Source organism: Corvus brachyrhynchos, unplaced genomic scaffold (genome assembly GCF_000691975.1).
Source record: "Corvus brachyrhynchos isolate BGI_N302 unplaced genomic scaffold, ASM69197v1 scaffold312, whole genome shotgun sequence".
In the NCBI taxonomy this organism is placed as follows: domain Eukaryota; kingdom Metazoa; phylum Chordata; class Aves; order Passeriformes; family Corvidae; genus Corvus; species Corvus brachyrhynchos.
Genome location: NW_008236640.1, coordinates 968,423 through 994,196, shown reverse-complemented (window position 1 = coordinate 994,196; position 25,774 = coordinate 968,423). Strand labels below are relative to the sequence as shown.

General features: G+C 50.3%; 1 protein-coding gene across 2 annotated transcripts; it reads right to left on the bottom strand.

The window, feature by feature from the left end:
- Positions 1-3,214: 3,214 nt before the first annotated feature.
- On the bottom strand, positions 3,215-23,333 carry LOC108444823. Of its 2 annotated transcripts, XM_017726735.1 has the most exons (10): positions 21,477-23,333; positions 13,622-13,661; positions 10,247-12,397; positions 8,345-9,442; positions 7,344-7,400; positions 6,301-6,401; positions 5,936-6,000; positions 5,191-5,342; positions 4,948-5,100; positions 3,215-3,792 (listed from the first exon to the last, which is right to left on the bottom strand). In XM_017726735.1, the coding sequence occupies exons 3-10, from the start codon at positions 12,111-12,113 to the stop codon at positions 3,374-3,376; spliced, it is 3,912 nt and encodes a 1,303-aa protein (XP_017582224.1). In that variant the 5' UTR covers positions 12,114-12,397; positions 13,622-13,661; positions 21,477-23,333; the 3' UTR covers positions 3,215-3,373. The 2 variants fall into 2 exon arrangements, with proteins under 2 accessions (XP_017582224.1, XP_017582225.1); XM_017726736.1 differs by lacking the exons at positions 13,622-13,661; positions 21,477-23,333 and adding an exon at positions 13,422-13,472.
- Between the last annotated feature and the right edge of the window lie 2,441 nt (positions 23,334-25,774).

The following is a 25,774-nucleotide window of genomic DNA, read 5'->3' as shown; positions in this document are numbered from 1 at the left end:
CTGCAGCAGAGGGAAGTTTGGGACAGAGTGCCTGCTCAGCAAGTTCACTGGTGACACAAAGCTGGGAGCAGTGGCCAATACCCCAGGGTGCTGTGAGCCCTTCAGAGGGACCTCGACAGGCTGGAGAGATGGGCAGGGAAGAACCTCCTGAAGTTCAGCAAGGGCAAGTGCAGGGTCCTGCACGTGGGGAGGAAGAGCCCCAGGCACCAGCACAGGCTGGGGGTGACCTGCTGGGAAGCAGCTCTGGGAAGGAGGACCTGGGGGTGCTGGTGCACAACAAGCTGTCCATGGGCCAGCAGTGCCCTTGTGGCCCAGTCCCAATGGCATCCTGGGCTGCATTAGGAAGAGCATTGCCAGCTGGTCAGGGAGGTGATCCTGCCCCTCTACCCAGCCCTGGTGAGGCACATCTGGAGTGCTGTGTCCAGTTCTGGGCTCCTCAGGACAAGAGAGACAAGGAGCTCCTGGAGAGGGTCCAGCAGAGGGTGGCAAATGATGAAGGGACTGGAGCCCCTCCCTTCTGCGGAGAGGCTGAGGGAGCTGGGCCTGTTCAGGCTGGAGAAGAGACACTGAGAGGGAACCTCATCCGTGTGTGTCAGTGTCTGCAGGGAGGGCTCAGAGGATGGACCAGGCTCTGCTCGGCGGTGCCGGGCAATGGGACAAGAGGCAGCGGGCAGGAACTGAGGCACAGAAAGTTCCACCTGACCATGAGGAAGAGGTTCCTCACTGAGCAGTGCCCGAGCACTGGGACAGATTGCCCAGAGAAGCTGTGGAGCCTCCCTCACTGGGGGTATTCAAGAGCCATTTGGACACCATCCTGTGCCATGTGCTCTGCGATGACTCTGCTTGAGCAGGGAGGTTGGACCAGATGACCCACAGTGGTCTCTTCCAACCTGACCCACCCTGGGATTCTGGGAAGTCAGCCCCTCTCAATTCAACTGGGAGAGCAGGAAAGGAGGGATGGGCTGTTCCTAAAGCCAGCCTAGAGTTCACAAGGCAAAACAGGGCTGCATGCAGCTCCTTTGGACATAGTGGAAAATAAAAAGCAACACTATTTGGGACAGAAATGGTGGATTTTTGTAACACGGAAAGCCCTAATGCCTACTTCTCATGATGGGCTTGGTATCTGGCTCTGTCCTGCTGTTTCGCACACAGATCACACACACCTCAGATGCTTCCAATAAAAGCCTGACATCTCTCCCAGGCACAGCCATGAAGGGCAGGTGCTGTCACTTCACACCAGATAAGGAGGGAGGCAACACTCCCATCTCTACCTCCTACATCCACCCAGAGCCCAGATGGACCTGTTGCTGTTGTGGGTTTGGCTGCAGAAAGCCCTTCCCAGGCACATCGCTCCAGGCTTTCCTCTGTGCAGGAGCATCAGCAGGACCTTCTGTCTGGATGAAAAGCTCCAGGGAAAGATGATCCAATGGGAGCCTCATGCCTGGGCTACAGAGCAGGCTACAGCTGTAGTAAAGGAGCTGGCTTCCAACAGAGGAGCACAGCATGAGGCTCACCTTGCTCCTGGAAAAGCTGGAAAGAAAGCAGAAGCATTCATCTCATCAGTTGCTTCTCTTTGGGATCCAAACTCTACCTAACTAAGAGAGAGCAGAGTTAGCAACCTGAAGAGCTCCCAAGCCCTCTTTGTGGATCCAAGGAGGGAAAAGGGGAGATGGTGACCGACCAAATCCAAGGCCAAGACAATGACAGTATTATTTTAGCCCCTGCTGCTTTTCTTTGATCTCAGCAAGGAAACAAGCACACTCTGTGCAAACATATTAATGGTTTCCTTCTCTTTGCAATGGAAAATTACACCCACTTATCTGCCTCCTAGGGAGATGTTTGCATTTAATTCTCTGCTATTTACAAAATACTTTGAAAACCATGCATAGAAAATGGTTGGTAAGAGCTGATTGCTCCCTGTACGTCAAAGGAAGCAACGATCAGGATGTCTTCGGGCGATCCATTCTTCTCTGTTTCAGTACCCAAAGCTGGATGGCACTAATCAGTGCTGAAGTGAGCTGCTGCTGGGGGAGTGCGGGCAGGGAGGTGTCAGCTCTGCCTCACATATCTCTGCAGGCAGGAGGGCCCCATCAGCATCAGCCAATTTGGACGAGCCTGTTATTGGAGAGCAGCACAAGCCCCAGAGGGGCACGGCAGCTGCCATCCAAGCACGGAGGATGTTTGTTTCTTTATCACCTCAGTGCAAAGAACATGCTCTCACCTGGTTCTCACAACACTGGCATTTATAGTGCCCCAATCTGTGCTGAATCCCCCAACACAGTACTAATGTTGCTTCTTCACCAATTCAACAGCTGAGATATTTGTGTGTGTGTTGGGGGGGTGTTGGTGGGGGGGGGAGGGGGGAGAGTAGGATGGAAAATACTTATCCCAGGGAAAGATACCAGGTCCCCTTTTGACTTCTTCACCAGCATATCCTCACCTGCAGAGAAACACAGCAGGGCCATTTCCAGCCCCTTCGAAGCTGACCCTGGAGAGCAAACCCTGAGCTGGGCACATCCATGTGTAATCCGCTCCATTCAGCACACACCTCCACGGCACATCTCGCCCAAAGCTGCTCAACACGCGCAGGGAGAGCACTCCCGAGCTGCACCGGCTGGTCCTGTTTTAGCCAGGGACGCCCAGCCCCGGCCGTGCCCCGCCTCTGGGAGCATCTCCCCGGCAGCTGCAGCCAGCGCCCTTCCAGGGCTTTTGGCGGCAGACAGCTCCCTCCAGTGGGGCATCTGCCACCACACCATGCACGCTTCTTCCCGAGGAAAGGGGGAATTCCCACAGAAAACCCCCCCCCCTCAAAAAGACAAATAGAGAAGTTACCAGGCTCCAGCTGTAGCACAGGCTGGGAAGGCAGCTGTGCTTTACATCCAGCCAGGACGATGGGGTGGTGGCGGTGCTTTTTGCTGCCAGCATCCATGCAAGCACCAAAAATGCTGTCCCCATCGTTCAGTGAGTGGGGCCCCACCTGCCATAACCTGACCAGGTTTCTCACCAAACTTTTAAGTCAAGTTCTGGAGATGTTTCTCAGCCAGGCTGATAGAAACATCCCGCAGGATCCTCAAAATCCCCAGGTTGTGCCAGGGCTTCCCATAGAGCTCTGCCTTAGGGGCAGGAGAAAGAAGGCAGCACTGAGCAGGATGCAGAATAATTTTTAATTTCATATTAAGTACCAAAACATCCTATTTCCTTTTTTCGTAAAAAAAAAAAAAAAAAAAAAAAAGGTGTTTAATTTTCATGTGCAGATCTTGAGCAGGGTAAATCAGCAGCTGTACAACGGTGTGGAGCAAACCTTTTGTTCCCCAAGCTGGGCAATCATTAAAAAAACTAAATTACAACATAAGGAACACAGATCTTGGGATATTCATGGTCCATAAAACACAGCGGAAGGGTTGGCACAGCCAGTGGTTGTGTCAGAAACGCTGGGAAACGCAGGAGTGAGGGCACAGGTCACTGAGGTCACACGGTCTGGGGGAGGCTGCTCTGGGAAGGCGCTTCCTGCCTGCCCAGGGTGGGCACGGACACTCCAGAGCCACTCGGGGGGCCTGGCCCGCAGCTTCAGCTGGAAGGGGTCGAGGCGCAGGCACTCGCCCAGGTTGTGCAGCTCCATCGCTGGCTCCTCCACAGCCCTCCCCGGTGGCTCCTCAGGCCTGGGGCTCCTCCTGGGGGGCTGTCCCCACACGGCCGTGACACAGAGGGCACCAAAGGCCACCACCATCACCAGGCCAGCCACGAGGGCTGCGCCCACCAGCATGTCAGCGTGGCGCAGGAAGGTGCTGATCCCTGCAAGAGAAGGGTCATGGCCTCATCCCAGTGGCCAGTGCCCCAGGGAACCCCACTGTGCTCACAGAGTGTCCCACATCTCCTCCAGGTGCTCCTCCAGGAAGTTCAGCACTGCCCCTGCCACCCTCCAGAAACCCTCACCCTCACACCTGGCTCCATCCCAGAGAAATATTTCGACCAAGAGCCAGCCTGCAGGAGCAGCACAGGGATGGTACCACCCAAGAAGAACCCTGATAGAGCAAAGCCATTGCCAAACCCATGTGCAGCTACACAGAGACTAAAAGATCTGCTGCTGTTCCCATCCAGGCCTGGAGGGACCCTCTCCATGGCCCAATGGATAAAGATGGATTTATAAAATTATCTGTATCAGAAGATAACAACAACCAGCTGATCTGTATAGGCTTAGACTGCACAACTGGCTAATTAATTGACTTGGAGTTGGTAGGATGGGTGAGAAATTATACTTGGCTATGAGCTCACATTAAGGTTTAAGCCACTGCAGGGATGTTGAAGTAGTTATGGGAGAGCAGCAGCAGTGTTTGGAGCACATATTGCAAAATATTGCTGTTTTCCAGCCTGTGAGGCCCCATTACTCTGCAGGATTGGATTAGCCACCTCTGATTATAGTCAAGCACCACATGCCATCTGCTCAGCCTTGTGTCAAATACACCAGGGGAGCTCTGGGGTAAACACCAGGAACATAAGTGTCCTTCTCACCAAAATCTACACAGAGTGACAGGAGAACACAGGGCACTCCCAGGAGCCACCAGAGGTAGCTCATAAATCACACTTGACCACACTTTGCTTATAACTTAAGGCTCATGCGTGCCAAGTTGCAACCCTGATGCAGAGAAAGCAGCAGACTGGGGGAAGGGAGGCTAAGACTCATGGAGAGGTTGTATTCCCAGCTGAGAACTGCCTTGCAAAGACACAATACATCCTCACCACACCAAGCAGGGACACAAAGCCGCCACTCCAGCAACATCCCACATCAGCAGAGGTGCAGGACCCCGGGCTAGGAGAGAGCCCCTTGGCCTGGTGTGCTCCCTCCGGGGTGCGCTGGCACCAGCACCGCTGCACAAATGACTGGCCCACACGCACACCAGGAGAACACCAGAGTGCGAGAGAGAGCAGAACTGCAGTTCCATCCTCTACCTGGTCGGGGAGTGCGGATGCAGAGGGTGCCTGACTTGGTGGGAGAATGATCCTCGTAGTCCTTCTTGCAGCGGCACACGTAGGTGCCCACGCCGTTGAAGCACTCTGCCTCCTCCCCGCAGAGGCCAACCCCAGCCTGGCACTCGTTCACGTCTGCACCGGGGAATAGATGCCCTAAGTCAAGGCAGGCTTGGCATAAAAGGGTTTACCCCAGAAAAAAAAAAGGCAAAGTGAAGCACCCACCTTCAACAAACAGTGAAACAAGCTGCAGCTTCTCCATGCCCACCGAGGTGCCAAGCAGCTCCTCCAGGTGGGAGCGCAGGAGCAGAGACATGTTCCTCTCCTCTGGCTCCAGGTGCAGCCAGAAGGTGAGCAGCAGGTTGGCATCACTCGTCCTGCAGGCAGGGAGAGCCCAGGGTGAGGCAGGAGGAGAACATCTCTGCAGGCCCAGCTCTGACAGCCCACTTAGACCTTCTACCCTTGGCATGGGATCGTGGTGCTGCAAGCTCTTGGAAAGATTATCTGTGCCAAGAGGCAGCTTTGCACTTGAACCAGGGGAAAAGGAAAGCCCAGGAATGGCTCCTCATCTGGAGCTAGGCTGAAATGACCAGATATTTGTGTACAGTGAATTGTAGTGGCGATCTGCAGCCCCAGATCAGCCTCTGCCAGGTGAGCAGGGATCTTGCTGACAGCTCCCAGCTTTCTCCAGCAGGCACTGTGGCAGGTGAGGGTATCCTCATTTTCCTCAAGAGTTTAAATCCATCTTAGACCTATAGGCCCTGGGTAACACTAAACATCAATTTTCATCATCTTTCCTCTAGAAAACAATTTTTTTTCCTACTTTCAGGACAAGTTACAGATCAAAGAAGAGGAGAAAACACATCTCTTCCTGGGGAGGGACAATGAGAAGCCAAGAGACTGCTAATCCAAGAAATATTACAGGTTATAGCCATCACCTGCCAAGCCAGCAGCACAGCATTAACCCTACCTTTTGACATCCTTTAACTTTATTTCGCTGACTCTATTGGCAGAAAGATTCAGGTTCTTCTGGATCTGCAAAGGAACAGTGACCAGCACTCATTTGACATTTGACAAGCAGGAGTATGACAGCAAACAGCTTCTTTTCTCACCCTGCCTCCCCATCTTGCTCTCCCCCTCCACAAAACACCTGGGATGAAGAAGATGTCCCATATCCCACTGCTATAACCCCTTTCTGTAGAAGAATACTACTTGTGCCCATCTGCTTAGCTCCAGGTCAGCTCCCCCAAACACAAAAGCACAGCATGGTCTCTTCTACGTGAAGATTTGGGACATCCCAGCTGTTTTTCTCCACCTCCCCATGCCCACACTTACATGGTTCTTCAGAGATTCAAGGAGACCCTTTTGGAACTCACTTCGACTGTGAGGAATCCAGGCCTTGGGTTTGATTTCAACAGTGACTTCAAACAGCACATCTACCAGAAGACACAAGATCCTGGCATGTTCAAATGCCCATAATACAAACAGGCTCCTTAAATGAGTTAGTGCTGAAACATCAGCACTAGAACAGCCACATGCTTGTGCAGGTCAGTGCCACGTGGGTATTTCCAGGGACTGTGCATCAGGTAGAACAAGTTGTTCAGTAACAGGTGAAAACAAACCTTAATGCTTCTTGATGAATACTAGAATTGATTTTTCAGTGACAAACTTACACAAAGAAACAATACATATCCAACCACATTTACATGCCTTTAGCTGTTCTGTTTCCCAAAGGGATTGTCATAATTAGTGATGGAGCCTAGCAGCCCATTTCTCTTGGAATCCAGGCTGGCACAGATTTGCCAGTCTGCTGTTTAAAACCTATTCGTTCATCAATATTTCCCCTGTTCAGAGCTCAGGCTCCTTCTGTATTGACTCCTTTTTGCATGCTGTTTCTGTGGCTTGCTGGGCCATACAAGCCCTGCATTTATATTGTTTAGTTGCTCATGCTCCCACATAAGAGGGTTTTGCTTCTCTCCCTGGTCTGAGGAACAGGATTTCAAGCAGATTTCTGATCCTGGTAGTCACAGGACATCCATTGGAATATATTGGAGGAACTGGGGTTCATTGACCCTCATTCATCTTTGAAAAACCTTATTTAAATAGCCAACAAGTAGTGCTTGGACTCAAACAAGCCAGCATTTTTGTCAGGGTTAGCACCTGAACTCAGGTTCCTCCAGGGGAGATACAAAGTGACCAAAGCACAACAAGTGGGATTGCAGTGATTTCTTTAAAAATAAGATCTTCAAAGTGGTTACTACTCAGAAACAATTCTCACTGCTTTCTAAGTGTAATGAGCAGGTGATGCCCAGCACAGCCTCAGGCAGCTCCCTGAGATTAGAGCAGTTTTAAGACCAGTTTATCTCTGCATAGCTCACCTCCAGGATGGTGCTGGGATTGCAGTCCTGTGTCATTCTCCACAGATAACATTAGATCTGCCAAAGCAAGGGAAAGCATCAGGCTGCTATCATCGATGTAGCAGTAATGGGGGAGGGAAAGTACATTAGGTCTGTGTCACTTTGCAAGAAGAGTGCCATGTGCCAGGTCCTTCCTCTGTTCTTCATACTGAAACTAAATATCAGGCTCTGAATGCAATCTCTTCTCCTCTACAGTGGAAAGTGTTCTTTAGGAAGGAATCACCCCAATAAACCCCATTTCCATTTCTGGATGCAGACAAAGTGTTCTCCATGTGAATGTGGCTTGTACCAGACCTGCCTTGGATCCCAGTGGAGCAAAACAGCTTTGTGCATTACATGCCAGCAAATGCAAAAAATCTGAGTAAAATCTACAATGGCAGGGCAAGAACAGTTTGGAGGCAGGGAAACACCAATTGAAAGCATCTTCTCCTTTCAGGCAGAAATTAAAACATATCAGTAGCTAAATATTGCTGTGTACGTGGTCTACCATCAGCTCCTAAACCTTCTTAAGAGGCAAAGGACTTTTTAAACCCTTCTCCAGCTTCTGGAGCTCAAACTCAGTGATCATGTCTGGGAGCACTGTGACAGGCTACAGAGGAATCAATGCAAGACAGGGCTGTTTAAAACCAAGATGAGCATTCCCAGCCTGCTTTGGGGGTGAAGTCACAGCTGAGAGGCTGGCTCCTCCATGGATAGCTCAAAACACTTGGATTAGAAACCAGCCTGTCCCTATTATGAGTAATATAATCCCACAGATGCCCACATTACAACAGATAATCCAGTGTCTTCTCAAGTACCTCCCCCCTTGGATACAGGAGTCAAGAGTGGGACCACACACCCAACTGAAGGTAACAGGCATGTCTACAAATAAAACCTCTTAAGAGAGTGCTGCATCACTGGAGGTGGATATTGCACATTGTCAGGCACCAGTTCAGCCACTAATAACCCAAAAATCACCTTACCAAAGAGATCTTCAGTCCTTCCTCCCGGAGACACCACATCAGCAGCAGTCACACCAGGAGAGGGGTAGGGAGGTGGTTTCGTGCTGGTGTTTAGTGGTGGCTCTGCCAGCACTGGTGTGTGTGTGTGATGTGCAGCAGCTGCCACTTCTGAGGGGCTGTCACTGGCCTGACCCGGGGTAGGTGATGTGTCAGAGACACCTACACTGCTGCTGGGCATCTCTGAGCAAGGGGAACCAGCTGGGTGACATGGGACCATGGTGACCAGAGCAGTCCCTGGCTCTGTGTCCCCCTCAGTCAGTTCCAAGGCAGGTGGCTCAGCATTACACCCAGTGTCTTGTCCAGCTGGAGCTGGCTTCACTAATATGTCATCTTCAGTTCCTCTGCTCTTGCTGCCACCATCCTCAAGGTTCTTTTCCAGCTTGGTTTCATCCTGACCATGCTCACTTGGGTCAAGACTGCTTGGGTCAGCACCAGACTGAGCATCTTCCATGAGATTAGGAGGATGTTGGGCCTCTTCATCTGGTCTCACAATGTCAGGTTGGATCATGCCATCTGCAGGCACAGCTGGTGGGCCTGGAGGAGTTGTCAGCATGGACAATAAACTTTTGGTCACCACTGTCCTCCAGCTCTCTTTTTTAGAGGTCTCCTGGACAGGCTCCTGGGGAGCTGCTGTGGTATCACTTGAAGAGCCCACAGTTTCAGAGTCTCCAAATACATAATACTGTCCTTTAAAATGTTGGTATTCATGGCTTCTGGAACCACTCCCTGACAGAAACAACACCTGCACCTCAGTGGCTTGTGCAGCAAAGATCAGAGTGCCTCTGTTGTGGCAGGCAAACGCCACCTTGGTTTCCACGCTTGACGAGACCCCCTGGAAGATGATCTTGTCCTGGTTGTTGCCACAGCCATCGCTCCCCTGGAACCCTTGGACATAGATGACAACGTGCTTCTGGGGGCCTGCCCAGATGGTCCAGTTGCACCAGATGTTGGGTTTGATGTCAACATGCAGCGGGAGGTAAAACATGCCAGACCCATCCCGGAAGATGAGGTGGCAGCTCCTGATGGGAAAGTACTCCGTTACCCAGGGAGGCCCCAGCTCTGGCACATCAGGAACATAGAAAAGAAACATGTAATCAAAGGTTATTGTATCATATATTACATTTTATATTATATTATACATCAGACTTCTAAGAGCACTGCAAATTGCCATGGGAGAGGTGACATTTCAGACCCTCTCCTGCTACAAGATTTCTGTAGTTTCAGCTCCTGGAGCCACATATCCACACTACAGCTGGAGCTGAGCCTCTGTGAGAGGCTGCATGAAGCAGAGCCAATGCCAGCCAGCTCCAAGATGGACCCAGCACTGGCCAGGCCGGTGAGGAGTCCTCCCCTGAGAAGAAAGGAGTGGCAGAGACAAGGTGTGATGAACTGACTGCAGACCCCATTCCCCATCCCCCTGCACCTCCAGAGGCAGGGCAGGAGGCAGAGAAACCAGGAGTGAAGTTGAGCCTGGGAAGAATGGAGGGGTGGGGGGAAGGTGTTTTTAAGGATTTGGGTCAATTTCCCATTATCCTACCCTAACAAGTTAAACTGATTTCCCCAAGTCAAGTCTGTTTTGCCCATGATGGTAGGCAGTCAGTAATCTCTCCCTGTGCTTATCTCACCTTGCAAGCCTTTAATCACATTTTCTCTCCCTGTCCTGCTGAGCAGGGGACTGAGAGCAGCTTTGGAGGGCACCTGGTGTCCAGCCAGGGTCACCCCACTGCAGTTCTCCCCAGAGAGCAGGTTCTGATTGCCAGGTGGAGGCTGCAGGTAAAGGCACAGCTTTGTCCTTGTCCCCACCAAGTAATTTTGACTTCTAAAGATGACCTAAGCCGAGACACAAAGTGCTGGGACACCTACCAGCATGTTCCCCTTGCTGTCCTTCTGCCATCTGGGTCTTCCTGGGTACATCAGAGGGCTCCCAAGGCTTTTGGTCTCTTGGCAGTGTTTCTCCCCATGGAGCTGCAGGCAGATCAGGGTGTGCAGGAGTGGTGCTGAAGGAGGCAGTTGTCCTCTGTCCTGCACCCTCTTGCAGAGTTTCTGTGGCTCTCTGCATTTTAAATCCCCCAAAGTTGGAGGCAGAAGCCGGTTTGTCACTAGCAGCACTGTCCTGGTGCTGCACAGGCACCATGTGCTCCTCTCTGATGTCGGACAGGGAAGCTGGTGTCATCCCAGAGCCACTGCTGACTCTGCCCTCAGGCTGAGTAAGCCTCACACCAGGCTCTGGGACAGTGACAAAGACTGGGAAGGGACTCCTGGCCATCAAGCCCACAGAGGTTGTGGTTTCTCCCCCCTGGCCACCTGCCTCCCCCAGCAGCAACTTTTGCATCCCAGGGCCAAGGCACCTGGAGGACCCATCCGTGCCCAGTTCAGAGGCTACTGATGGGAGGCAAGGTGGTGAAGGGGAGACCATCATCTCCTGTCCTCCTGGGCTAGCTGGCAAGATGTCCCTCTGCCTGAGACCGACAGGATCCCAATCCAGAGCAGCTGGTAGAGAGGCCACCATGGACACAGACTCCACTTGTGGAGGAAGAGGTGCTTCAGGGATTAAATCCAGAGAGCCAGAGTCTGCAGGAACAGATACTGTAGTGGAGGTCACCAGCACAGGGATGGTCTCTGTCCCTAGGACAGGCACAGGTGTGAGAGGATGCTCCAGCCCTGTTGGCAAAGCATGAACAGCCAGCCCTGGTGCTGTGGGAGTGTGCAGCACTCTTCTCCCCCTGACAGCTTCCCTAAAACTTCCCAGTGGGAAAATATCCATGAGCTTTGTATGTTGGAGGCCAGTTGTGCCTAGCTCAGATTTAGGCATGGACAGATGCCCCAAACTGCTTTGGCTTCTCTCGGGTAGCAGATGCAAGTGGTCCCTGGTGCCTACATCATAGGGGCTCCTCAGGCTGGGCATCAGGCCCTGGGTGAGGCCAGCAGCTGGGACACTCAGCTGGGCACAGCTGCCATCCTTCTCCAGGCTGGCTGTGCCCTCCTGGCTTTGTCCTGTGCCAGGGGACAGAGACTCAGAGTGTGCAGCCAAGCCCAAGTGACCCATGCCTGTTGGTTTAATGGTAAACTGCAGGTGGCCCAGACCTTTTGGCCTCAGGGTGGGGTTCAGGACAGGCTGGCTGCTCTCCAGACTCACACCTCTTGGCTGCCAAAAAGGTTCTGCTCCCTGGAAGGCACCAAGCAAAGGAGTTTCCAAAAGTACACTGTGCATAGGACCAAAACTCACAGCACTGTCCTCACTCATGGAGGGATTCTGCCCCCAGGTGTCCTGTGCTGCAGTGGGGATTATTCCCTCAGGTGTTCCTATGTCTTGAGCTTCCTGAACCCCTGCCAGCTCAGACCCCAGCCCACAAGGAGCTGCTGTTTCCAGAGCCTGTATCCTTGCATGTTCACATGGTATAAGGGCTGTAGGACTTCCCACAGCCATGGTGTCCAGAGTGATCCCTCTCCCCTGCATCAGCTCACTGCTTGGCGCTGTGGCAGTACGTGTGGTTGCAAAGCCCAGCACATCTCTAAGGTTTCCAACCCAGCCAGACTGAAGAATACCACCTTGCTTTGGCAGTTTTGAAGCAGGAGTTGCAGAAATCGCATCATCTTTGGAGGAAGATTCCCCTTCCTGGTCTTGGAAGATGTAGTACTTCCCTTTAAATCGTGCATGTCTCTGGTTTGGCAAGTACCTCTTCAGCAGCACAACATGGACAGCCTGAGCAAAGGTGGCAAAAACGTGCATCTCCTTTTTCCAGCAGGCATAAACAACGCTGCTTTCTGCCAGGGAGGAGACGCCTTCAAACAGAATTTTGTCCTCATTTTTGTTGCAAGCCTCCTTAGTGATAAATCCCTGGATATAAATTATGATGTGCTTCCTGGAGCCTGCCCAGATTGTCCAGTTGCACCAAAAGGTTATGGGGAAATCAGCATGGAATGCTGGAGGAGAAAACTCCCCATATTTGTCCTTCAGCACTCTGTGGCAGCTTCTTATAGGCACATAAGCTGTTACCCAAGGATACTCCAGCTCTGGAAGACAAGAAGCAACAACCAAGTTTTCCCCCATTTCCACTTCCAAAGAAATAGTTACAGTCTTTATTTCCAGAAATTATTTTCAAGGTCCCTCTTCTCTCCATTTTGGTACCTCCTGCTCCCATTTGCCAACCAATCTGGAAACCCATCAGTGGGAGAACATGAGAGCAACCTCTTGGAAATCTGGAGGAGCCCTGGCCACCACCACTGCGTGCTCCACGGAGAGCCAGGCTGTGCCCCCACTGCTACTGCCCCAGAGCAGGGCACACTCATGCTTTAAGCCCCACCATGGCCATGCAGGAGCACACAGGTCCCAGGATGGCCACATAGTAGGTGTCACTTGTCCCAAGGAGGCAGTTCCTCCCCTGCTTTTTAGGGATTGAGGCTAAAGGCTCGAGGAATTCCCACACCTGGGCGAGTTACAAAGGCCAAGAGTGCACTGCTACATTTGGGTTTGACCTGTGGGTGATGCTTGTTGTTTATACACCTGCAGAGCTGGGTATAACACAGCTCTCCTGAAGGCATTTTCAATCTCTTTGGTTTAAAGGGCTCAGCCAAGCCAGAAGCCATTAGAGCCCCAACATTAGTTTCTCCCCGTAGCCCTCAAATTGGGAAGAAGCTTCCCTTAAGCAGGGAAAAGCAGTGTTCTCCAAAACCACTTCCTCAAAGCTAGAAGAGTGGCAAGTTCATGACAGGCTTACCCTACAGGAGCACAATTAAAGTTTGGGTTGAACTTTTGCCACTTGTTTTAATTGCTGCACTGCTTTGCTCCTGCCTGCAGGACCTGCTCTGTGGCAGGGGTTTGGCAGCCACAGGACAGTGGCACAGGTTATCTCCCACACCAGCACTGATTTTTCCCTACTCCAGCACTCAGTACTGATCAGCCACATCCACCTCCCTCTCCACACCACCCCAGGGCCAGGTTGTTGCTCCTGATTTTCCACACTGCTTACTGGTGGCTTGAAGTACCCAACAAATTCTGGGTAAAAAAAAGGAGGCTAATCTCAGAACTCACTCTTACCTGGCTTAACCTTCCAATATTCCCGAGAGGATCCTCTTGCCTATAAAAAAAAGTACTGATCAGCCACATCCACCTCCCTCTCCACACCACCCCAGGGCCAGGTTGTTGCTCCTGATTTTCCACACTGCTTACTGGTGGCTTGAAGTACCCAACAAATTCTGGGTAAAAAAAAGGAGGCTAATCTCAGAACTCACTCTTACCTGGCTTAACCTTCCAATATTCCCGAGAGGATCCTCTTGCCTATAAAAAAAAAAAAAAAAAAAAGAAGTCCAATTGCAGGCCCAAATACCAATTCTCAGTGCTTTTAACACTGCTCAGAGAAATGCCAAAACCAGCCCAGTAGGAAGGGAGCACCAAATCCAGCCTGGTGGATTGGGGTTTTGCCTGCACCTGGACCAAGCCCCAAAGTCACATCATTTATTCCACATGATTATAAATCTTCTCCCCTCCCTACATCCAGAAGTACTGCCTGATTTATGCTGTCAGACCACAACCAATACAAAACCACCCCCAAAACACAGCAAGCAAAGCCCAGCTGGGCTTTAATCCCTAGGACCCATGCAGAAGAGAGATGGATTTGTAAGCAGGCAGGACACTGCACCCAAGAAGGGAGTTTCCTACAGGGAACTGAGTCCCCACTTCCCATCACTCACCCCTGGAGCAGCATCAGCAGCATCACAGCAGGGCCTCGGCATCACCCCAGGACCCTGCTCAGCAGGAGCTGGCCCCAGCACCCAAAGCATCAGGAGCAGGGCCAGAATAAATGGGGAGGGCAAAGGCTTCATGGCAGAGGTTTACCAGAGGCACAACATTAAAACAAAACAAAAAGAAAAAAAGAAAGAAAAAAAACCTCCCTCTCTCTCCCCCCAAAATAATCCCCCAGGTAGAGCAAATGTGGGATCACCACCTTTCCTAGACCCTCTCCAAAGCACATCCCTGCAGCAAAGGGGCTAGCCTGGCAGCCCACTCACTCATATAGGGCCCTGCTTCACCAGTGACAGCAATTAGCTAATAGCAATTAGCTAATCAATGAAATGAGGCCGGCTATAGCTTGTTAGGACAGGCTTGCCCTCTCAATTTGCTGCCCAAGTACTGTTTCTGTGCTGGGTGTTGGGGTGAGAAGGCATTTCTCCATTTATCACACATAATGTTATAACCTGGAATTAAAGTGGTGCTGATACCCCAACGTGACACAGCAGCAGAGCCCAAGATGCTTGTTGTCTTATAAAAGAAAAAAATATTCAATTACTGGAGGGGAGAAAATAAAATTCCTAATGTAGAAGTGAGTGTTCTCATCACAACACTTTAACCAGCTTCTGCTGAAGGCTGTGATTCCCCCCAGGGCTGCACCATCCTGAGACAGGACTGAGTGAAACAGGTGAAATTACCTTGAAACACAAGCAGCTCCTCTCCTCATCTACACTTACTGAGGTGTGGAAAGCAAATAGTCCAGGTGATGATGTATAAATTATTAGATGCTTAAAATTCTTTCAGCTGTAATAGTCTAACTTGTCATTAGGAGCCACACAGATTAGGCAATTAGCCTGTTTGACATGCAGCTTTGACAATATTGCTTTTAAAATGTCAGTCATCATTGAGCAAAATAAAATTAAAAATCTTTTTTTTTCTTCCAGCTCATCGCAGCCTGACAGGATGATGGATGTTCAGGGACAAACATCCCTGTGGGTTTTTTGGGGGTCAAATCAAGCAGTGAATCAGACTGTCCAAGTTGCCTGGGTTTTCAGCAGTATTGGAACAAGTAGCTGCATCCCAGCTCCCAGTTTTTAAGCTTTTCCACCCACCCCAGTGCAGTCCCCATGACCAAAGGGCCAGTGAGAGCCTGTGATTCTTGCAGCAGGACAAACTTTTCCTTCCTACAGCCATCTGTCCGTGACTACACATGTTCAAAGTGACCCCAAACCCTCTCCTGCTGTCCAGGTGTGGACAGACCTGCAAAACCCCTTTCCCACTTACCATAGAAACAGAGAATCTGGGAAAAGCACTCTGAGAGCATGGAGTCCCACCATCAACCAAACACTGCCAGGCCCACCACTAAACCATGCCCCTGAGCACCACATCTGCATGACTTAAATCCCTCCACGTAAGGAGTCTTTGTCCTTATGGAAACTTGAACTTGCCAGATGTTAACTGGGAACACCACACAGCTGGCACAAACAGGTTCAGAAGATTCCTAAAACACCTGGAGGATGATTTCATGGTACAGGAACTAAGAGAGCCAGCTGGGAAGATGCCCTCCTTGATTTGTTGCTTGCTCACAGAGAGGGTCTCATGAGTGAAAGGGTCATTGGTGGCTGTCTTGGCCACAGTGATCACAAAACCATTGAGTTTAAAAATCTCTGCTGACAGTGAGGAAAAGTGCCAGCAAAACTTCAACCCTGGACATGACTTCAGGCTGCTCAGGGAAGTAGAGGGTAAGGTCCCCTGGGAAAACATTTTTGCAGGTGCTGGTGTCCATCAGTGCTGGTCACTTTTTATGCAACACCTCCTAAGGGCACAGGAACAGGCAATTCCCAAATGTCAGAAGTCAAGCAGAAAAGATAAAAAGCTGGCTTGGCTGAGCAGGGATCTTCTTCTGGAACTATGGCAAAAAAAGGAAGGTGTATGCCCAGTGGAAGCCAGGTCGGGTGACATGACAGGAATACAGAGATGCTGTTCACCACTGTAGGGAGAAAATTCCTGTGGCCAAAGCTCAGCTGGAGCTGAAGATGCCCAGAACTGTGGGAGACCATAAAACCAGGGATTTTTAAATACATTAATATCAAAAAACAGTGCAGAAATAACATCAGCCTGTTACAGGATGAGGATGGTCACCTCACAAACAGGGCCATAAAGCAAAGATGTTTAATGCTCTTTGTCATCAACACCAGCGACGGGGTAAGGGGGTCCCAGTGACCTGAACGGGGCCCTGAGGACCATTCCAGTGCTCCAGCTGGAGCCCCGTGAGCCTACAGGGCCTGATGGGATTCATCTGAGAATACTAAAAGAGCTGCCTAATGTCATTGTGAGGCCTGTCTCCATGATTTTTGAATTGTTTGGGGAATCTGGAGAGGTCACAGCTGACCAGAAGCTGGCAAACATTAAACATTGTCCCAGTTTTCAAGAAGGGCAAGAAGGATGCCCCTGGAACCTGCAGGCCTGTCAGTCTCACTTCACTGCCTGGCAAACTATTTTGATTTTTGATTATTGAGGGGGAAACTGAAGAACACCTGAAGGACAATTCACTCCTTGGTCACAGCCAGCAGAGCTTCATGACAGGAACGTCCTGCTTATCAAACCTGATTTCATTTTATGACAGGGTAGCCCACCCAGCTATCAAGGGAATGCTTATCCAGTAGCTTTGGCTGACTTTGGTACTCTACAGCATGAAATGAATAGAAACTGAGATGAGAAGCCAACTGCTCCATCTCTCTCCTGTTCATCTGCATTTTGGATTTTAACTTTTCTTCTCTCTCTGTAATGTAGGAGCTATGCCTCACTTTCCTGTGGTCTGGTTGTCTTTTCAGGTGGATAAGGTGGATACCTCTTGGGTAGGGTGACTTTGTCCCCAAAATGTGTCAGGAGTGCTTGGAGGGCTCCTACCCTCCCTGTGTTCCAGCTGAGTCTTCAGTTCAGGGTGGTTGTGGGGGTGGTGCCAGCTGAGGCTACCAAGATGTGTGCCTGGAGCATCCTATCTGTGAGAGGAGGGAGATTGTCTTGGGCAGCCTGGGGAGAAGGAGGCCAAGGACTGATCTGTAACACTACTAACAGAGGGGGACTGGGAATGACGAAGCCAAACTCTTGTTAGTATCAAATGAGATAAAAAAGCACAATAGCCACAAACTGCTGGCATAAGAATAAAGTTAAGTCTAGTGTGCTTCTCTGATCATCATCTCATTTGGCACCTGTCAGGCTGGAAATGGCCAAGGGGGAACCATACAAGGAGTGGCTGAGGTCACTTGGTCTGTTCCTCCTGGAGGAGACTGAGGGGAGACCCCATCGCAGTCTGCAGCTTCCTCACGAGGTAAAAGCAGAGGGGCAGGCACTGATCTCTTCTCTCTGGTGACCAGTGACAGGACCCGAGGGAATGGCCTAGAGTTGTGTCAGGGGAGGTTGAGGTTGGATATCAGGAAAAGGTTCTTCACCCAGAGGGTGGCTGGGCACTGAACAGGCTCCCCAGGGCAGTGGTCACAGCACCAAGCCTGCCAGAGTTCAAAAAATGACTGGACAACATTCACAGGCACGTGGTGGGATTCTTGGGGCTGTTCTGTGCAGGGCCAGAAGATGGACTTTGATGATCCTTGTAAGTCCCTTCCAACTCAGGATATTCTATGGTGACTCCACCCCTTTTTTGGGCCGGACTGGGCAGGCAGTTTTTTACCCAGCGAAGAGTACACCTGTTCATACCATAAGCAGCCAGTTCCTTCAAGAGAATGCTCTGGGAAATGGCATCAAAGGCTTTAATAAAGTTCAGGTAGACAACACCCACGGCCCCATAGACTCCCGTGTGTACAAGTGGTGTAAACTCCATGTGGTTTGCCCTGCTGAACATTGAACAGCGCTGCGCTACCGGGATGTAAACCTGGCAGCAGATAAGGATCCTGGAAGGGAACCCTGCCGCAAAGCAGAGAGATCCCTAAGGCATCTTCTGATTCATGAGGAGAAGAGGAGCATTTGCTTCATTTTAGCTTAAGAGGTGGTAGAGATGGTGAAATAAATCTTAGGGCTAAGTTTATTTTTTATGTGCTGATACATAAGTATTTGAGTGAGGAAACTTTATGTGGTTTGTTTGTTTGGTAGCAAGTCTTTATTTTCAGCCAATCCCCATAAACATATAAGTTACCCATTACAATGTTTGGCCCTTTTGACTAAACCTTCACATTCAGCAGTTGCTGATTTACTTATTTTGGGGTCACCTGGCCCCAGAGCATCTCTCGGAGAGCTGCTGGCCACGTCCACACTGGCCTGAGCCAAGAATGTCTCAGCCTTTCTACCAGCTCCTGCACCCCTGATTTCTCAAGAGGGGATTGATTCTCCCCCAGGATGAGCTGAGGGAAGCAACACGACCTTCAGGAGCTGACACAGCTGCCTTGGGGGCTGCCAGTGTGGACAGTCAACACAATTAAGCTGATTTCATCAAGTGCTCAAATTTCCCCCCCAAGAAGCATGATAGATCAGGAGCTCTGCTTACAACTGTTCTGCTGTCATTTATAAGGCACCACAGAGTGTCTGAGAGCTTAGGATAGGTAAGTTTACCATCTGCCTCCCTCTAGTGATTGCATTGTGAATAAAGAGAAAGCAAAAAATCACACTGGGTAATACCGACTTTTGCTTGCTTTCTTCCTTAGGAAGTCAAAGTAACAGAACACTTGCTTATTCATAGTTCTCTTATGCACCAAAAGCAAGTGGGAAGAGCTAAACTAGGATGAGAAATAAGGATTTTGCCCATCACCTCACTAAATAACTACGGTCCAAAACAAAGATGGGTGACAGCTAAAAGCTGTTTGCAAAACAAACATCTTTTTATCAAAGATGAGAATATTTTTAGGAAAAATGGTAACATCACTGATAAACTTTTTTTTAATAGGTTTCAAAAGCTGTGTTATTCCTTAGAGCTTAGCAATGTGCCCAGGGATACATTGAAATTCCAGGGATACATCCAGGGTGCTCATCTCAACAGCTCCATCCTTCCAAGCGAGCTGGCGAGAGCTCTGCTTGCAGGGGCTGCTCTATTATTTATATGCACATTATGTAGAACGAGATCCCTGTATTCAGTGGCCAGAGATAAGCATCAGTTCAAGTCCCATTTCTTCGTGTCACTCATTAAAGCGCTGTTTCTTTGTGTCACTCCTTAGCCAGATTGATTTTAGGTCTGTTGGGGCCAAAGATGTAATTAGGCTCTCAGATACAATTAAAGGTAAGGGATTTCTTGGGAGCTGACGTTTTCCTTAAGCAGGGAGCTGGCTTTCCTTGATCACCAGTTGCTCTTCACCGATTCAGCTGCTAATCCTCTGGGCTGTGCTCAGGGATGTTTTAAACGAGTGATGCCATCACGCTCCGGTTTGTCATGGTGAGCGTTTCACCCAGTGTTGATGGTGGGCTGCAGTACTACTAATAAAACTGATATATAAACTCTGCATTTTGTGGGATCTTTATAGACTGACAGCACAGACTGTACACCTGCAAGATTTGTAAAAAGACTAGTAGTGGTTTTTCTCTGGGCTTTCAAGGCACCTATTTCCTCTTTATCCCAACCTGGGTGTCCTCAGGCACTATTATTTAATCTCGGTGAGAGAGGTTAGACCCACTGTGGCATCCACAAAAAAGAGCTGCTGGTCCTGACCCACTTCTGACCTCCCACCTCTCCTTGAAGGATGCTCCTGCTCCCCAGAGAAGCAAAACTGGTTGCACCAACACCCGCAGCCAGATCCTTCTGCAGCTGGCAAGGAGGAATGTAGCTGAAAGCCAGTATTGCTCAAACAAAAGAAAATAAAACCCACCAAGGAGTCCAAGTTTAACAGGTTGCAATATGCTGTTTAGCCTATGAGGGCGTCCTTGGATGTTGACAGGAATTCTTTTCCCCATGTGATTATCCCACAGAGCAGAGGGGAGTTCATCAGGTGCATCCTGCTGCCAGAGAGAGCATCTCCTTGACAACTTGCTATGCCACTTTGGCTCATTAGCAAGGCAGGAAAAACATCTCCTGCTTTTTCTTATTCTCCTTGCAGGGTGACTTTTCTTGCTCCTTCAACATAAGGACTCAGAGCAGCCACTGCTGCCGCCAAGAAAAGCTGCTTGTACCCAAAAAAAGAAGATGAAACTCACTGAGGTGGGTTTGGTGAGATGGTTTGCCTGGTGATGAGAGGGACAGAGCAGCTGTCACCCCAGCCAAGGATTTATACCCTCTAGTCTGTCCTGGCAGGGGCAGACATGGCCCTTCTGCCCCAGACCTGAGGGACTGTGGCAGGCGAGAGGGCCGATGGCCATCCCTTCAACACCAGGAGATTCCAAAGCTGGGGCTCGCCTGGCAGGACCCACTCTAGAGGATACAGGAGGGCTGGCATTCAGTCAGGCACGGGCAGGCTCACCCCATTCCTGGAACAGCTGCCACCTTCTGCAGCAGGAGGAAAATTCAGAACAAAAACCCTGCAGCAGGGATGCCCCAGCCAGTGGCCCTCACACCCAGCCGGGCCACTGCTGCTGGTGGGAGGAAACCCAGGCTGCAGGCAGCTTTGTGTCCTGCAAACCACTGCAGAACTGATTTATATTAAAAATAAAGAGCACACAATACCAAAGTGGTTGGGGTTTGTCTATTAATCTCTCAACAGTCAGCTGCAAACCTAACAAATCCTCTGAAACAGCAGCAGGGAGCCACGTCCCAGCTCATTCCTCCCTGCCCCCTTTTACAGCTAAAAATAATCAATAACAGCTGTCCAAAACAGGGAGACCAAAGCAATTTTACAGGCTGCGGGATCACGACTCATATCTTCACTCACACGCTGCCTGGGCACAAAACAAACCGTGGTTTCCCAGCAGCCGCAGTGGAAAATCACCTCTGAACCAGCGGGCAGCTGCTGGAGCTCTTGCATCCCCTCCTTTTGTGGTGATCCTGCAGTGCTGCTCTGCTGGTAAGAAATGAGAATAAGACTGCTGCAGCCAGGGGGAGAGTGGCATTATCCCCCTGCTTTATGCAAGCGAGGGCTGATTGAACCGCTTGGGCGCAATGAGCCCCCGGGAGGCAGCTGGGCTTGTTATTCTGCTGCTAATTGCTGTTTTCGGCTGCCATCGGCCGCACTAGGGACTTGTTCAGGCCGTCCCGGGGCAATAATGCTCATGGTGCTGGAGGAGTTTTCCATCCGAATCCCCATCCAAAGGGGCCACCCTCCTGCCCAGAAGGGTTCATCCTCTCCCGTGCACATCTGCATGCAGCTGTTTTCCCTCGAAAAGCAGCAGCACCGAAGGAGAGCCAGCAGCACTCTAACCCATTCCAACAGTGTGACCATTCCCTCAGTGGCGACCACATTTCAGGAGCTGACAACAAAACGCAGCATTCCCTACCTGGCTCGCTGCTGTCCTTGGCTCCCACCGCCTCGGGGTGGGTTTTGCTGCGGAGGCAAAGACGCAGCCTCGTGTCTCTGTGTTGGCATCACTGTGGGGAAAGCCCCGTGGTGCCTTAGGGACTTTCTCAGCCTGTCAAAAAAATAAAAAAAAAAAGAGTTCTATTGCACCGTTCTGCCCCAAAGCAGCCTGTCCTCGCCTCGGGAAGGCGGTGATGTGGTGCACAGGAAAGGGACGGGCCAGCACCGGCCCCAAAGTTTCAGGATGACTGTACGTCCCTGGATCCAGGTGAAGATGAGAAACGAGGTTTGTCAGTGGGGGGATCTCCGCTCCCTCGCCTCCGCTTTCCTGCAGCAGCGCCCGTGGGTGTGAGGCAGCCACGACGCTTTGCTGTTCCTCTCTGTGCTGGGCCATTATTGCACACAGGGAGGGGGATCCTGGCCTCTCTATAAAAAAGAGAGAGAAACGCCTGGGAGAAAAAAGAAAAAAAATAGACCAAATAGATGCCACAAAAGCTGTGGTCAGACTGATGGGATTTACTCCCTGCCTGCTCAGGAATGGGGTGCCAGGGGATGGCACAGATCCTGTCCTGATGCTTACCTACACCAGGTGCGTTCAAACTTGCCTTATCTGGGCTGATAAACCCCTGTTCCGCTCTCCTTTGGCCTCGCCACAGTCAGCAGCTGCTCCAGGAGCCTGGCAGTGCCATTGCCTTGCAACTCCCTGTATGGGAAGAGCTTCAATTCCAACGTGCTGCTGCTGGCTTCACTGGGCACACACCAAATCTGGGACTGGAAGGTGCTGGAGGAAGGCAGCAGGGATTGCTGGGGTGTGAAAACAAAAACACGAAGAAACTGGTGCTTTCAGGATGATGCTGCAGTCAGGAAGTGGTTTAAGAAACAGTGTAGATGTTCAAATCGAGAACGTGGCACCACTTTTTCCTCTAATGCTGTGAGCTGCACATGGTCCTGGAGCATGGTGATACATTCCTGGTGCAGAACTACCACTTCCTGCTCTTGCTAAAGACTCTCACACAGAGGAGACGTGAAGGCAAATGTTGAAAATACAACAAACAAATCATAAAAATGAGGACAAATCCCAGCTCTGAAAGGTTGCAGGAAATGCTGCTCTGTACGCCCACGCCACGAAGCCACTGGGGGACTACAGCAGCAAAGGCAATGAAAGAGATGGATTCCTCTTCCTGCTCTGTGCAGGGAGCAAATGGCTCCCAAATATTGTGCCTGGCAGCACCTCCTTTGAAATCACCCAGACATGAGCCATGGTGCCTCCAGCTCCAGACAGAAGTCGGGTATTTTGGTGGAAACCCCGTGGGGAATGGGACGCTCAGAAGCAATCTGTTGCACGTACTGAGGTACAACAAAGCCAGTGGCAAAGCCCTGCCTGATTTCAGGGCAGACATGAGCTCAGCCTGAAAGGTCTAAATCCCAGCTGCTCTGTGCGTGCCTGCAGGGAGGATGACTGGGTCCGTGCTGGCAGCTGCCATCACCCTCAGCATCAGCTCTTGGAGAGAAAACTAGACACACATCCAATTCCTCCAGCAAGGTGTTCCAATGACTGTGCCACTAAGGTGAACATCCCCAAAGAACAGACTGAACAAGCTGTCAAAGGGGAATTTCCTCCCCCTTCAGCCTGAACTCTCTTTTACTTCTGTTAATGACCTCAGATGAGGGAATCCAGATGTTAAAAACAGCAGTCAGGCCAAAGAGCTGGCCTGTGTCCGTGTGTGACACTTCCCCTCTGTCCTGGCTGGCTGGGCTGGGAAGGAGCTTGGGAGCAAAAACGCAGCTGAGCGCCAGCTTGTGCTGGCTGAACAACTGCCAGCAGCCACGGCAACTCACCAGCCAGAAAGAAAAATCCCACCTGGAGTAAGCCAGAATGGTTGGTAAAAGAAAAATAGACTGAGGAAACCTTGCAGCCCTTTGTGGCTCTGAAAACTAACATTAAATTTTTAAAAAGTCAGTAAGAGGTGTGCTTGGAAAGGGGGTTTGTAAAATGGTAGCTTGGTCACCGCTTCTTTGGGTCTCTGTCCAAAGCAATTGGGCTGTGAGTGCCACGGGGGAGGCTGCTCCCATCAGCCACGCACGCTGCGTCAGGGAGGATCTCGTGCCAGTGATAATTCTGCAGGACCCAGCTCATCTGGGAACACATTTATAGGGATTTCCAACAAGTAGGTCTGTCTGCAGTGGAACAGGACCTTATATACCCTGGTGAGGCTGGTTGGTGACTCTTAGCCACCAGCACCCATCAAAAACCCTCCTGGCTGGGTATTGTGGGGCTGATTTGTACAAGGCTTTGAGGTGTCCTGCCCTGATTTGGATGGAAATGGCTCACCTGCTGCCACCCCTGCCCTGGCAGCCTGCTGGCCATGGAGCAGAGGGGCTGAGACAGCCAATCTTTAAATGCAGAAGTAATTTGCAGCCAGGCTTATGGCAAATGATCCTAATAAAAAGCAGCTGCCTCATGCCTGTAAATAGGATTGTCTATGCAGCATTTTACCCTAACGGAGTAAAATCAGAAGATAGGAATTTTATACAGCAAAACACTTGCAATCTCAAGTCTAAACTCTACTGACATGCCAGCACCATTGGTTAGAGGGGGAGGGTTCAGGAACAGTCAAATAAACTTCAGCACAGAGCAGTCAGCGTACCTCAAACAGCTTTAAACACCTTCCCTTGCCTCCAGCCACACTGTGAAACCCTCAACCAGAGGCATAGACTTTCTATCACATGAACCTCTCCAGTCCCAACCTTCCCCCACTCTCCCAGGCTGACTTTTCTGCCAGGCTCCTGTTGGCCTCCCCAAGCTCTTGCTGGTGGCTCATCCCCAGCTGGGTTTGTGCTATATGACCACAGAGAAACCCAGCTTCACTTTCCTCACTGGGCAGGCACTGACCCCACTGAAACCTCTCGGTGACACAAAGTGAGTGGAAGCTGGGGTGTCTATGAGACTCTACTGGAGAGTGTCCAAAGGAGGGCTATGAAGATGGTGAAGGGTCTGGAGGGGAAGCCGTGTGAGGAGCAGCTGAGGTCCCTTGGTCTGATCAGCCTGGAGAAGACTGAGGGGGGACCTCAGTGGGGTCTTCAACATCCTCACTGGGGGCAGCACTCTCAAGGCCAGTGACAGTGATACCAAAATTGGCCAGAAAATAAACTTTCCAACACAATTTGAAGCATTAGAAGGCTGGTATTCTTTATCAGCACTGGACACACAGGAGGATATCTCCTTTAATCTGAGGTGTGTGGTGAGACTTTACAACAGGATATTTATTCCATCATAATCATACATATTCATTACAATGTGCCTCCTAGCTAATACATAAACCTCACTTTTCCTAGAACTAATTTGCATGCATTAGTCTCCTACTGGAAGCCCTTTTATGGTCCTGGAGGGTCATCTAAAGGAGCCTCTGGTGGTTGTATTCACTGAATCCTTCAATAATACAGGTGGCCCTTCCTTGAACTTTTTCTTTGGGCATGCACTGTTGCTTCTTGTTACATAACTTGCCAAAATGAGGCCCCTAGGCCTCATTATCTGTTTCTCCACACAGTCTCCACACATTTCCAGCTACATTTATCATCCTGAGTGCATACCTCTACATTCTTTTATCTTTTTTGCTAGTTAGTCTTTAAACTCTACCCAGCAACTTCAGGGGTACTGAAAATTTCTATTCCCTATGTTATTTATCAACAGGACTCGAGGAAATGGTATGAAGCTGAGTTAGGGGAGGTTTAGGTTGATATCAGGAAAATCCAGTGCCTGCTGTGTGTGAAAAAACCCATTTTTTTCCTGTTCTTCTGGCTTACTCCTGTTGAAGACCCTCACTTGCTTCTCCAGGCTACTCTTGATTCTGTAGCTCTCTCTCTCAGGCCTTTCTTCAGTTGTTCCTCTCCAAATCCAAGACTCACACCTCACACAGACTGAAGCTGCTACATGTGGGTCCCTGTGGTCTCCTTCTGCACCTTTTGCAGTTCACTTCTGTCCTTTTGGGATGAGGAAACCCAAACTGTGTTCATACTGAAAATATGGATGGACTATGGATTTATTTTGTGCCAGCCCAGTAAGATATGACACAGCTGGTAAGTGCACTTGGAGTTCTTCTAACTATTTATCCTGCTTCCTCAATACTTTGGTATTTTTCCTCCAAGTGTATGTTTATAAAGATTTTCAAATCTTAACATGAACAAAAATTCCATGGAGTTGAGGCTGGCATCATGCCGAGCTATATAGCATTATAAAAGACAAATTCCAGACCCTGGGATATTCAGAACAGACCAAAA

What these genes read in the sequence shown, in the direction of transcription:
- LOC108444823 (XM_017726735.1), bottom strand. Translation starts at nt 12,113, where the DNA reads ATGCACGTTTTTGCCACCTTTGCTCAGGCTGTCCATGTTGTGCTGCTG. An exon ending in AAGGACTGAAGATCTCTTTG is followed by an intron (nt 7,401 to 8,344) that starts GTAAGGTGATTT and finishes TTGCTTTGGCAG; the next exon opens with ATCTAATGTTATCTGTGGAG. An exon ending in CATCCGCACTCCCCGACCAG is followed by an intron (nt 3,793 to 4,947) that starts GTAGAGGATGGA and finishes CTTCTCTTGCAG; the next exon opens with GGATCAGCACCTTCCTGCGC.